The sequence below is a fragment of the Lates calcarifer genome, linkage group LG1, assembly GCF_001640805.2.
Source record: "Lates calcarifer isolate ASB-BC8 linkage group LG1, TLL_Latcal_v3, whole genome shotgun sequence".
NCBI lineage: Eukaryota > Metazoa > Chordata > Actinopteri > Centropomidae > Lates > Lates calcarifer.
Window position 1 is genome coordinate 2,641,938 of NC_066833.1, and position 14,379 is coordinate 2,656,316.

Genomic DNA, 14,379 nt, shown 5'->3' on the forward strand with positions numbered 1-14,379 from the left:
CACAACAACCTATTATATCCTGTGATGAGCAACAACGTTATGCTACATATATTTACACACTGCTACTGGCAGTTGTATTTACTTTAATGTGAACTCTGACTGGAGAGAGAGGCAGGCGTTGCTGCTGAGGCCAGTTATCGAGCCTGGCTGTAAGTGTGACTGCTGCACAGATTCTGTCTTTCTGTTTCCTTTTCAAACTGGTGGAAAAGGATTGTGATGTGTCCCATCCTCATCTGCACAGGTCGCTGCATCTTCTACAGACATACATAAATCAGCTTCAGAAACCCAAAGCACTGATGTTTTGTGAGATCTTCACTGCAGTCTCCTCAAATTATACAGATGTCTGACTCATATTTATATTTCTATCAATGTGTGTCTGCTATGTGACCATAGTGCTGTAGCACGATAGCGAGCAGTGAAAAGCGATTATGACTGACTCAAATACAAAGCAGATACAGTGATTGAAACCTGTAATTGTAATTGTGGGATTTTTTTTGTGATAATTATTTTTGAGATACTCAAAGTACATTTTGAGTATTTTATGGCAGTCAAGCTACACAGAGAGCAAGACATCACTCTCCAGTCAGACCACTAACAGAGCAGGAGGGATTTACATCACAACACCGTCTGCCTCTCTTCTCCGTCATAGTTTAAGGTATTCCCCGTTTTCCTCAGGTGCCTTTAGTCTGCAGCCCCCTCTGTCTGTCTGAGTTAAAGCAGCGCGTCTTGTGTAGCTGGAAAAACCCGCCGGTGCCTCACACCCACAGTGTTCGACTCTACTTCTGACAGCTGCAGAAGCCCCCTGAGTGGCACTTTAACAAACCGGTCTGAACTTCAGAAGACAGCAATCAAACCTCAACAAAGGGGAAACCTGTCACTGTCTTCCCTCAGCGACACACACACACACACACACACACACACAGAGCCAAGGAGGGAGAGCAGATCAGAGAGGCAGCGACATGAAGGTAGTGGCAGAGTCTCTAACTCTCATGTCAAACTACATCACACACAAAAAGAAACTTCATGTTCCAAGACATACAGGAAGTTAAGATCGTGCAAGTGTGTGTGTGACTGTGCCCTAATGAGGGCAGGGTGAAGAGGTTAACTAACCCCTCCATGCTCTGTGGGTGTGCTGGAGTGAGTACGAGAAAGCAAAAGTAAAGAAAAAAAGCAAAAAGCAAAGATAAGAAAGAGAGTGAGATAATAAAAACAGCATGAGAGGTTGAAGATCTTCAGATTAACTGATTCCTCACTTCAGTTCTCTGAAGAGACAAACTTTGTTGTAGTTTCTGGCCTGTGTGTTCAAATCATAAACAAGATCATATAAATTTACACAGATCCTATTTTTGGTACAGCTGAGCAAAAGAAAAAGTCATCGTGCAGCTGTGTGTGTGTGTGTATGTGTGTGTGTGTTAGCATAAAGATTAGAAGCAGGGGGAACAGCTACCTGCTCTTTACTAATTCAAAAACACCTCTACATTTTACCAACTAATTAACTAACAGATCTGTTTCCTGACAAACACCATGTAGGAGTTTTTATTCTAGATGTTTTCATTATTTCAACTAGATTTAGATTTAAGTATTTTCTTTTACTAGTTATTTTATTTTTTATTTACTCACTTTAACAAGTTATTATTAATCTGATGCAACAGCTCAGCCATACATTCTGCCTGTACAGAGGTAATTCTGTTCAGTATTATACTGAGAGGTGTTTCTAATGTTCTGCTCAACACATTTACAAACATGAAACACATTTCAGTAGAATGCTGTCCAGTACAACCACCACCCACTATGACTGCAAGAATAAAACAGAAATTATAATGTGATTCAAAATCTTTTCCACAGTCAAACCAGACCTACAATCATTTATTAAGTATGTTCATCTATTGTATCTATTGTAATTTTTATCACATTTTTGTCAGTAATTTCCAGCTGTGTAACTCCTAGTAATATGATTAATTAATTAACATGATATGGACCCACGTGTGGATTACTAAACAGGCCAATGGGACCAGGGGCTGGGCTCTAGAGGGTTCAGGTGGACCCGATGGACCAAAACCAAAGTTACAGAGCTCAGTTAAAAGATGAAAACAACCAGAGAGGCACAGCCATGTTGTTTGTAGCTGTTGTTATTTGTGTGTATTTCAGTCATGGGGTCTTATATAGGAGGCGTGGTGGGTTCAATGTCCCATGACGCATCTTTAAATGAACCCAGATAAGTGGCAGGATATTGATGGATGAATTAACCAATAAAAATAAATGAAAATAATAACTGACTTGTTAATGTGAGTTTCCTAACAACTGTCTCCCAACCACCACTCATAAGTAACATGTTTGTCTACGGCAGGAGAGAAAAATTATTACAGGAGCAAGAGCTCTGTGAACGAAATGTAAGACTTTTTGATATCTTAAGTGTTTTTTTGAGGGAAATGAATTTAGTCAAGACCAGCAGATTCCCTGTAATTAAGTGACATGGGAGCAGTAGGCAGAGCAGCATGCGTCTGGGACAGTCTATATATACACATGTATGTATTTTTCTTTTTCTTTTTTAACCAGAGCAAGCGAGGCAGCAGGAGCCTCTCCTCGTTCTCTGTTTGCTTTCTTACCAAAGGAAAATAACCCACAAGAAACCACAAAAACTTCTGAACTGCAACAAGGACAATGGATTTGTTTTCCCTGTGCACTGTTCATCTCTTCACTACATCAGTGGTCTCTTGGTTTCATGTTTACGCTCAGGTGATACGCTCAGCTGAGCCTTCTCAGCTCCAGCTACAAGTTTACTGTAAGACATGAGTGGATTCTATCTTCGTATCGGTTGGAAAAAATGCCAGAAATTCATTTGTGGGGAAAAAATCCTTAATGGGTATAAAGTTTTTATTCCAATGAAAACACTGGGACCATGAAACTATTCAAATCTGATGAAACGCCGTCTCACTTGAACTCAGAGGAATGTAAAACACGATGGTGCCTCTTTTCCGCCCTCCCTCTGTCACCTGGCGCTCTCGTAGCGCGACGAGGGAGCCAGGCCTCTGACCCGACACAGCACATCACATCAGACACGCCTTACTGACCTCCATCCACACCTCCACCTTCATTCCCCCCTTCACAGCCCGCTCCCTCTCCTAACATCCATCTTGTTGACCGACCTTTTCTCATTTGATGCAGTTTTTTTTTCCTTTGTCTCCTTTTGTTCAACGTATCCCCTCCCTTACATCACACTGCCCCCCCCTCTGATGGTCTGTCTACTTGATATTGAGCAGACCATTGATCAGAGGCAGATCAGGTGCATTAATGTGATAGGATTAGCAGGGGGAGGCTGCTGACAGCCCTCAAATGACTTTCTCTTGACTGGATTAACCCTGTTCAGAGACATGTTAAGTTCAAAAGGTGAATTTAAATGTCAAACAAATACCAGAACCAAGTATATCTGTTTCCACATTAATATTGCTTTGGGTTAAGTGAAAGGAGCATGATGTAGAAAATAAAGCTGCGACTGACTCAGACTCATGTCTCTTCTCTCTCTCTCTCTCTCTCTCTGCAGCTCTCTAACCTCACACAGAGTGAAGGCAGAGGAAGTTGGATCGTCCAGTAAAATGTATGTAAAGCACAGAGATACAGGGATTCAGTGTTTGATAAGAGGCCTCCTGCACCTGTCTGAGAAGTATGACGGAGATGTGTGTGTGTGTGTGTGTGTGTGTGTGTTTTTGGACTCACCATGAAATGTGGCTGGGTCAGTATCCGTCTGAGTTCTTTAGCTTCGTGGTTCTCTGGGTAGCAGGAGATCTCTTCCAGTACCTGAAAGACGTGGAGAGATATACAGCGGTGTCAAGAGTTTGGTGAAAGATCACATATCCAAACACACTCACACCTGAGCACCAACGGACAGCGTAACGAGAGTGACCCGACAACCTCACAATCCCCCTCAAACTTTCCCTGACTCCACCTCCTACAGCTTCACAGCCAATGTGAGACCAACTCCAGAGGCCACTCAACAAGTCAAGGAATCCGGTCAAGGATTCCCCCCCCCCAGGCCTTCCTCCTCCTGCCCTTTTGACGTGACGTGGTTTGATGTCAGCTCCAGTTATGTTGCGCCTGACTGGTGAATGTGGCATTGTAGAGGTGAGGCCTCTGCAGGCGGGTGGAGGGTGGGTGTCTGTGTGAGCAGGACTGAAACCTACACTGAGGAGCTGTGATACACTCTTTTCCTCGAGTGTACCTGTCAATCAGCAGGGTGTGTAGTTTATATGTGTGTGTGTGTGTGTGTGTGTACAAACAGCTATTCATTATCTGTAAACTGTAATAGTCACATGTTACACGCAGGAGCCTGCACTCAGTGGCATATCAAAACCACATGCTGCAATACACCAGCAGCCGAGCAGCACTCACAGGCGGTCGGATGAATCTCCATGAGAATCTGTGTGGGCGTCCCTGTCAGAAGCTGACATTTTTCAGGAATCCTGTGGGTCATGTGATTCCCATGGGATCCCAAAGTGATGGGAATCAATTTCACTGCTCATCACATGACTGGGATGGGAGTAATAATCACAATAGTCAAGTTTTGAATGGATGAATAAACAATATGTTATTATGAGGGTGAAGACGCACGGTGCAGCCATGTTGGAGGAGTCAATGAGAGCGATCTGCCATTCACCCTGGCAGACCAGCCAAAAAACACAACACAGGAACGGGAGGGGACAGAGCGATTCTTCTGGGATTGGGACAGGACAGGATTACTTTTATGGGAGTGGGCAGGGACGGGTGGAAATCCACTCCCATGTCACCCTCTAGTTCTTCCGTCTAATCTGTTGTGTCAGTCCCTCCTACGAGGACACACACTGTGCAGGTGCTCCTCCAAGCACACTTGAAAAAAGGATAATAAGGAAAACTATGCGTCCATGGTGTCTGTGTGTCCGTGTGCCCGTCTGCAAGGGGTCAGGGGTCAATGAGGAGCGAGCATCGGCACCTGGTTTAACATGGGGGGAGCAACCATGGAAAGGTGAAACTGTAGTTTGAAACAAATTTCCTGCATTTCTACACCACCTAACCTCTTGGATTAAATCAAGAAACTGGTCCAGATTAGAAAACAAAGGATGTATCAAGAACAGAATATAACATGGATCAGGACAGGAAATGATTTTCAGAGGAACGGCTGTTTCATCTCTGAAATCATATTCATAAAAATATTATGTAGCCTAAAATGGTGGAAGGTTGCAGGCTACTAGGCCATCGTCAAGGTCAAACTAGGACAATTTATCGAAAGGAACACAATCATGCATCATAATATGATTTGGATAATTAAACCTGGTTAAACAATGTTGCTCTGTTCTCAGTTCTCACAAAGATATCTCTGAAGTCTGACAATACAACAAAGTATCTAATCCACACTCAGTTATCACAGTTAGCATCACTGTCAGAGTTTTAATGTTGTCCAGGAATGAATAATCAGAACTTAAGTAGATTATTTTAACCTACATTACCTTAAATTAATGCATAACTCAGAGGTGACTTTTGCTTCTTAAGACTTAAAAGGAGCCATTTTAGTCTGTAGGAGTTTAAACAGTTTAAATAAGTCACTTTCCACTGCTGACCATTGGACTGTTCAGACATTTTGGCGCTGAGTGGCACATCTCCGCTCTACCTGTCGTCCCTGATCAGTCAGAGGCTTTTTGTGGGTTGTAAAAATGAGACGTTCCAAGCATCTAAGACACGAAGGGTCCAGGACACGTGAGCAGCAAACAAGATGCTTCCTGATCCGATCAGGCCCTCAGTCCGCTCCAATCTGAACCAACTTATTATATTGCTTTTGTCAGTAGCTGAAATTAGATATGACTGAAAGGAAGCAGTTTTTCTTAATTTCACTTCTCCTCAGTCCAAACCTCCAATACCTTAAGACTTTAAAAGCCACACCAACTAACTTGGCCTTATGCTCTACTCATTAGTATTGTGAACATGGCAGTAGTGTGGTGAGGTCTTACATATTCCAGATGTTTCAAAGCGCCACTTGCTTCGTCTTGGGAGGAGCTCTTTAAGTGGAGGAAGACACAGGAAGAAGAGTTACACAGGCTGTCGACTGTCCTCGTCCCAGAGAGCTCACAGGTGAAAGTTTAAAGGTCAGTGATGAAGGTCAGTGAAACTCTGCCCCCCCACCTTTGATCAATGTCAGCCAATTTAAACGGACTGTGAATCAGGGGAGGGGTTGTGAGATTAGTATCTACAGCCAAAGTGAAAATGTCTCTCCCAAGAAAGATTAGTCTGAACACTAACAACGTGTTCAGCTGGAAAAGGTTCGGAAAAAAGGAAGAAGGTGTATTAGTGCAGTCAGGAGAGAAAAAGCTTTGTTGGAGGTTTGAAGCACCTTATCACTGCTCTGTTAGACCAGAGACCCACAAGAGTCCATGAGAAGCTGCAGTCTGATTAGTTCAAAGCATTTTGGGGTGAATCAGTAGAAACGCAGGGCGGGGTGTGGAATTGGTCCCTGAAGGCACCACTGAGATTGAATGATGAGTTAATTTGAGGTGAAACTGTATTGAAGCTGTTATGGGCCAGTATTCCCACAGCATCTCAGAATTGTACTTGTTTAAAGTTTACTTGGACTAAAAAGGAAAGACAATCAACACTTTTTCAGACTTGTCTTTTTGATTCAAACTCCTAATGGCAGGAGAAGATTGTGAATACAGATTTAAGTTTTTCTCTTAAAATACTGTCAGGCTATTCTCAACTGTCTCAGTTCCTGGTTAGTATAGATTTAATGCAAACATCATGATCAAAGTAGGTCTGTAAGTCACGTGTGTCTGGATTATTTCTTCACAACATTATGACGCAATTATAAACTGGAAGAAGTAATAAGAGCTTCCTGCCAGTGTAACAACTGATAAACTCATTTATCGGCAGAGTGGACACAATTTTCCACCATCACAGGCAAAAAGTTTTAATCCAATCAACATCTTTGAAGAAACTTCCCGTAAAGCATTTTACTTTGTGTATTCCCACATCTCAGAGATTGTGTTCATTTCCTCTATCATCCACCGTCTGCTGGGAGCTCAGAGGTAGATATGATTACTTTCTTTGGTATAAAAAGCTGACAAAATGATTTTATTGCTGTGTTTGAAAACAGCAACTCTCTACTCTGATGCCTGAAAAACACAGTATGGCTCTGGTCTGAGTTTAGTGTAGTGGAGTGTGTGTAAAGCTTGATTCTCTGTGGAGAAAACTAATAAAAGAAAGTCTGTAACTATGGGACTAAAATGCTGTTTCACTCCATCACACCCGAGCAGACAGTGCTGCATCTGTTGTGGCTCCATCCTCGACTCTTGATCCATTAAGTAGGAAAATGTGAACCACACTGTACGACCAAGACGTGAACGTCTCGGACACAGTGTAACAGAGTTGTGTTAATTAACCAGGTCTCTTTGACATGAACCAAAGCCACATAAAACAGAGCTCCGCTTCCCTAAATGGCTTTCCCTGTCTTAACAGCGCTGGGATTTAAGACGCCAGACCTCATCCACTCCCTCACAGTCCAGACTTTTTTTTAATTGCTCCCACATCAACACATGCAATGCAAACACGGCTGTGTTTTGTGTAGCAAGCACACACAAATACACTCATGGCACACACACCACTGAACCATGTTTCCCCTCACACACACTCTTTCCTGCTCGTGGGAGAGGTAAACACATAAACCCAAACTAACAATGTGTGTGTGAATTCATCACAGCCGAGGTCAGACCCAGGAGACCAGAATGCAACTCTCCATAAGAAAGGAAAACCATACTAACAGCCAACAAATACACTGTTGGGGAGTGTGTGTGTGTGTGTGTGCTACATCCAGCAGTATCTCTAATGAGGAAGGTCAAACACAGAAGCCTGAGATTTTTATTAAACAGCTCTGTGTGAACATCCAGCGTGCTGCACTCACAGCACAGATCCTCAAAATAAACCTCAAGAGGTCACTGAGGTTGATCTCAAAAACTGGATCTAAATAACTGAGTTATCATTATTATGATTATTATTAACTGCTTAGTCTGATGTCGGCTTCCTCCAGGTGACAAAGACATTAAAGCAAACAGTGATAGACAGCAGGTGAGCAGAATGATTGACAGCAGTGAAGAGTTAAGAGCTTCAGAGGGATTAATGCAGCCTGAGCACTGACAGAAGGTGTGAGGTTGTTCAAGAGAAAGGTTTCAATCAAATTCACTGTTGTCACATGACAGGAAGAGGAACAAGACAAAGATGAAGCAGATCTGCTCTGGTAATACAGCTGTGTGTTATTTTCGTGTCTATGCAAAGTGGAGATTAGTGTGACAGTGAGTGTGTGTTTGACTCACCTCTTTGGCTCTCTGCACTGCATCACTCGGGGGGTTTCTGATCTGTGGGGACGACTTGGTGTTGATTTTATCATAAAGCTGAAACAAAAGATAAGAATCAGTCAGACAGTGAAACTGTGAGCAGAGCAACACAAAAGACCTTCCACACTGACGTCAACATGATCAATACCACGTCTTTAACGGCTGACTGAGTTTGTCAGATCATGTAAAACTCGGCTGCTCGGCTGATGTATAGACGGGCTAACTGAGTGTCTTTCTATAAAAAAAAAAGAAAAAGAATAATAATAATAATAATAAACATTCACATACAAAAGCTGCCGTAGAAGAACTTTTGATTTAGATCAGTCTGATCAAGGAATGTCACTTTATTTTATTTCACTCTATCTGATGTTTTTTCATGAAAGATGATGCTAAAGCAACACAAAGATGCCTGTTTTTTTTATTGTTATGATTATCTTAGAGGAAGCTTTGTAGCTGCATGAGGCCAAAGTAGATAACAGATTTACAAATCCAGTCAGAATAGAGACCTGTTGAACAAACTGCTCACCCAGCAAACACAGGTCAAATACATGAATAAATGAATGTTTTATTTATTAGTTACAGATGATTCTTTTCATTATTAAAAACTGATGAAAAATAGAAAAAAAACATAATAATTTGAAAATATGTTGTTTTGTCCCAGGTCTGATTGTTTTATTTAATGTCCTGCCTTTTACCATGAGGATCTGCTTATTATCTCCTGCTTTTTAATAACTTGATTTAAGTTTATTTACAGCGATGGTGAGGTGAGAGGTGAAGGTTTTTTACAGGTGTGTACCGATAACAGAGATAAAAACAGAACCAAACAAAAGAAAAGCAGACGGAGGTGGACAAGCCCAAACAACCCTGCAAAGTGTTGATGACCTATACAGATATCCTAAAAACGTATTGTCTAAATCTGATTGGTTTGTTTTCATACTCAGAGGATCACTGGAGCGTAAGCAGCAGCAGAATTCCATCTTCTTTCCCGAGAAATTTCACTTGAAAATTTCTGTTTACTGTAAACTGTGTTAACCACAATGACTCTTTGGCTGTGTGGAAACATAATCTGATATAAGCAATTTATTACTTTAAAAAGTCAAGTGGAAATGTGGTTAAAAAACAAAGCAACAAGCCTGATTTATTCTCCAATTCTCTTCAGCTCTCTCACTCTATTTGGTTTAGAGCGTCAGAACCGCTTTTTCTGTTTTATTCTTTTTCCTTAACATCTAACTGTTAACAAAAAGGAACTGTTCTTTCATCACTCTGAACGAAGGACAACAGACACAAGGGCTCTGTTAGCAAGAATCCCAGCTGACTAATAAACTGCACTGACTAGACCGGCTTGTATAAGCCCAGTCAGAGACAACTGTGGGTGTTATTTAAGAGGTTGTATGTTTGTAGACAAAATGGCCCTGAAACACAGTCTAAATAAAGGCAGCAGCTGTACGCGCAAATCAAAGCAGAGCTCAGCTTTCTGAAAAGATGCAGACAGCCTTGGTCAATTAAAACAACTATTATCATATTCATATTCAAAGAAAAAGTGATGTTTGATGAGCAACCTGTTTTTCTTTAGTTCAACCTGCTGCACTGTACGTACGCAGGGAGTCATGCATAATGTGCACACACACAAACATTCACACAGAGAAACACTGAGAGTCACAGACAAACACAGCTTTTGTGCCAGACAGTTCAATGCAACTCAAAGACCCAACATTCCTCTGCTTCCACTCTCACGCTAACAACAACAGCAGCACTGGACGTGTGCTGGTGGACATCATCGTGGGGTATAAATAGCAGCAACAACAAAATTATTAAAAATATATTGTCAATTGCATTATCTACATTGGAGTATTTGACAGCAAAACACTGCTGGTTTTCAGAGAAACTACACCGTACAACATGTTGTTAGACAGCAACAGCTGAAACAAGGTGCTGAACACATGGCGGACACTGAGCATTTTGCTACTTATTTCAGAGTCCATATTAACAGGTTAGAGCAGCCACACACCTTCCACATGCACAGTTCCCAACAAAAACAGACAAGGAAGAGATTTGTTGATGGTCATATTAACATCATAACAGGAACATTACATAAAACTGACACCTTTCACTGTCACTGGAGGTGAAGGGGAGTAGTTTTCTGGTGCACCTTACCTCTGCCTCTCTCACAGAGTAAACTGAATTCATATTAAAACAAAATCAATCATTCTGATGCTGATGACCATTATCAAAGGCAAATTTGTGCTTTTGTGCTTGGTTGTGCGCACGAAAAAGAAAGTTGCTGAGTGAAGAATGAGCAAAGTGTTAGCTTTGAGAGAGAGGAGTATCGATTCTGCTAATTTTCTCCCCATGTACACCTGGTCAGTCACTGTGTTAGGTGGGCCCCTAAAAACTGCCATCAAGGGGAGTTTCAGACTCCTCTATGATATGTTAAGTGATTAGTTTGAAGTACACTGATGTGTTTAGTGGTTCATTACTGGGCGTCCTCTCACCAGACAAAACAGAGATAAGGGTTATGATTTCCTTCATATATGAGTATCTGTTATTACTGAGTAACATCCTGAACTTAGGTCACATGATGACACCTGAGTCAGCATCACTGGCAGAAGAGGCTCATGTTTAAATGTACAATATACTGGATGCCTTCAACATATTTTATACATAACTCAGTGCACATGAAATCAGGTCCAATGTTTGGATGTTAGTATCTGGAGAATCACACAGCTTATTTGCTTTTCCAGTCATGGATAATTATGTCATGGTGTCTGAATGTTCTGTGCACATGTTTTTGACATAAACAAAGACCTTCTAATAAAATCTTCATATCAAAGATACATGTGGATTGTTAGTGTTGTTTTTAGGAAAAGTTCTACAAGAATGAACCACTGTGGTTTCTATTACAGCTGTGATGCACTGGAAAAACATATTCAAATCATCAGCTAACACAGTTAATGCGTTAATTGTAAAACACATTTGGTATATTTCTGTTTAGTGATCCATTTGTGTAATTCTCTAAGAGGCCATCCAGACAGACGAGGAGACACGGGTTTGACCTGAAAGCTGGACTGACGAGGTCCAGCAGACAGAGGGAGGGAAGACAAATAAAAGAGCCTGTGGGTACATGTCTGTATGAAAACGTGTATTTCTGTTAACACAACAGCTAATGAGCAGTGCAGAGGAGGAACAGGATGCAGTGGGTTAACATCTGAAACGACTACAGTGACAATACGCAGAAAACACACCTCTCAGGTGTGCATCTGCACCCCCCCACCTTCATGAACAAACTCTCTCAGAAAGACAAACTTAACACACTCATCAGGAAGTCGTTAAAAGAATAGTGAAACAAAGCAGAAAGCCTGAGGGTTGAATCATACTCAGTGTGAGCGAGTGTCGCCTGCAGCTACTGAGCATATATACATGTTTACATACATGTTTACTGCACCCTTGTCCTTGTGCTTTTGTTGAAAGTGAAACAGACTTGAGCTGACCTGTGTGGTTCTATTTGAAAACAAACTAAAAGATGCACAGATTCTGCAGCCCACATCTGAACAAACTGCATATGTGATAAATAAACTTTAATATTTACAGGTCAGACGTGCAGAGAAAAGCACATTTGTCGCACAAGCATGACTACATTACACCTCTGTGGTTGCGGTTGTTATGTGCCAACAGCCACAACAATGAAGTAGCAAGTCTCATTCTAAGATGAGAAACAGTATGATATCTTGATTTCCTATTAGTGACAAGTAGATTCAGACATAATTTCCTTGAGGGCAACTTATTACCCTGCCTCTTTTTAACTAAAGAAGCCTGAGGAGCTTCGGAAACTAGAACATGAGGGAAAAGATACAAATGCACTTGACTAAAGCGCCTCATTATACATGTCAAACGCCAAAAACACACACGGGGGGATGCTGGGCTGACTTTAAATTAGCTTGAGGCATCTCTTGACAAAACGCTCTTCTTGCAAACACATCAGAGAGAAAAACGGGAAGAAAACACACTCACCCAGGAGACGGTAAGTGGTTTGTCAGAAAAAAGCAGCCGACAGAGTGCAAACGAGACACAAGTTATCTGAGGCAGACGGCTCCATCCGCTCAGTGCCTACAGGATTTCTGGTTTCCTCTGTGTGTTTCAGTGGTGTGTGTGTGGAGGCTAGTTTCAGACACAGGCACAGATAGTGATGGAGGCTGCGCTCGCTGTGAATGGCACGAAGGCCCCACAATAGAAACCATTGTTCCTTCACGGTCTGAGGCTGGGCTGCACTCTTCTGTCGCTTTCTGACACCCCCCACCCTCCTCCCCCTCCTCTCAGAGCAGGGGTGTGAAACTGAGGCTGAAAAAGAGACATCTGCAGCTCCAGGCTCCCACTGACACTGCTGCACACACACACTTGGCAGATCTACGTGTCCTGAAGCCCACTTTAACCTATTCAGTCTCCAGCAACTGGGAGGGCCTTGAACACAACACACACCTGTCTTTAAAGATACCTTTTCCTCAGCTCCCTCAAGTGTTTTCATTTCAGGCTCTTAAGATTAATTTGTTTCTTTCTAAAGCTCATCAAACCGCTGTTCCTGCAGTATCTTACTGATAGTGAGATGAGCTGATGTTTGGAAGAACACGTGTTTGATCCACAGAGCCACTTCTGAAGGAGAGGGTGAGGAAAGTGAGGTATTTGTCCCACCCCCCCCTTCAACAACTATTGAAACGTTTTAACCTCCTGAGACTGAGATTCACACAGGCCAACAGCTGAGACTCTGTTCCTACACACTGAAGAGTTACGTTCAACAATCAGAAGGATTTTATATGTGTTGTATTGTTGTTGTGTTTTATACACTGCTGACTTTTACTTTAGACAGTCAAATAAATCCACTGTCCCCATACGCCCATTTTTTTTCAAAACCACTTCCTGTTCAAAGACATGGTTTAGTTTTGATACTAATCAGGTCCTACTGATCCCAAACAGCAGGAGAAATTAAAAATTCATACTCAATCAACACATGGGTCTCAGAGGAGGTGAAATGTCTTCGAGAACCACACGCGAATCGTGTTACTACGACAACACAGCAAAAAAAAAAAAAAAACAACACAGCAAAAAGTAGTTAAACTGATCCAGAAGAGAAAAAAAAGCTCAGTTAAACAGTGACTCGTGATCTTTCCAGGTTCCTGCTGCCACCTTATCATCAAGTTCAGCTCGTATGTCTGTATTCCTTTTTACTCCTGTTGTAGGCATCAGACCAAGGGTTGGTATTTAATGTCACTGTCTGTGCTGCTTGAGTTTCAGAGATGCTCGGGAAAATGCAGCTTGTGTGGACGCCGCCACACGACTGGATCAATAAAAGAGCTTTGCTACTGAAAAGCAGTGAAATTACTGCTGTTTGTACAGAAACACCATGACCTGGATGACTGAGAATCTTCACAGACACAGAAAAAGCAACGTTAACTTCAGGAGTCTGATCTTTTTTGATCGTCTGTGGCTTCTAAAGAGCTTTTGTGAACTAATCTGATCCTGTCACAATCTCATCCTGTAACCACACAACAATGTGCATCATGTACATCCTGGGGACAGCCCCCACAAAGCATCAGGGGAAAGCCGGGGGGGGGCTCTCATATCAAGGCCTCAGTGGAGGAAGACACATCTTGGTGCTTTTTAGTGCAACCACAGCCAACTGCAGCTGTTATGAACCAGGAAGCTGTTGTTTAAACTCTGTATGAACTTCATGAAGATGGATTTTGCTGAGAAGCAACTGATTACAACGAAATGTTCTTAAAAGGACAGCTTTATCTGTGCTAAATACCAAACCCCTTTCTGGATGCTGTATATTTATGTGAGTGCTACAAAATATTGAATCCCTTATGAAACTGAGAAAAGAGGGAAAACCTGTGAGTACTCCACTCTGAACATGAACATACAGTATATTCATTGTGGATTTCCATTATTCACTGTTGTAATCGTGCTGTGTCCTGCCAACAGATCTTCTGTTTAAAACCCAGAGACACAAAACACAGAAGGAGAGAACAGAATAAACAAC

The 14,379-nt window shown here is 41.9% G+C and overlaps 1 protein-coding gene across 1 annotated transcript in view; it reads right to left on the bottom strand.

Moving 5' to 3' along the window:
- caska (calcium/calmodulin-dependent serine protein kinase a) overlaps positions 1-14,379 on the bottom strand; it is a 122,418-nt gene that overhangs the window by 20,274 nt on the left and 87,765 nt on the right. Inside the window, 2 exon segments of the mRNA XM_051076040.1 lie at positions 3,715-3,795; positions 8,328-8,405. Coding sequence (XP_050931997.1) covers positions 3,715-3,795; positions 8,328-8,405 — 159 coding nt within the window.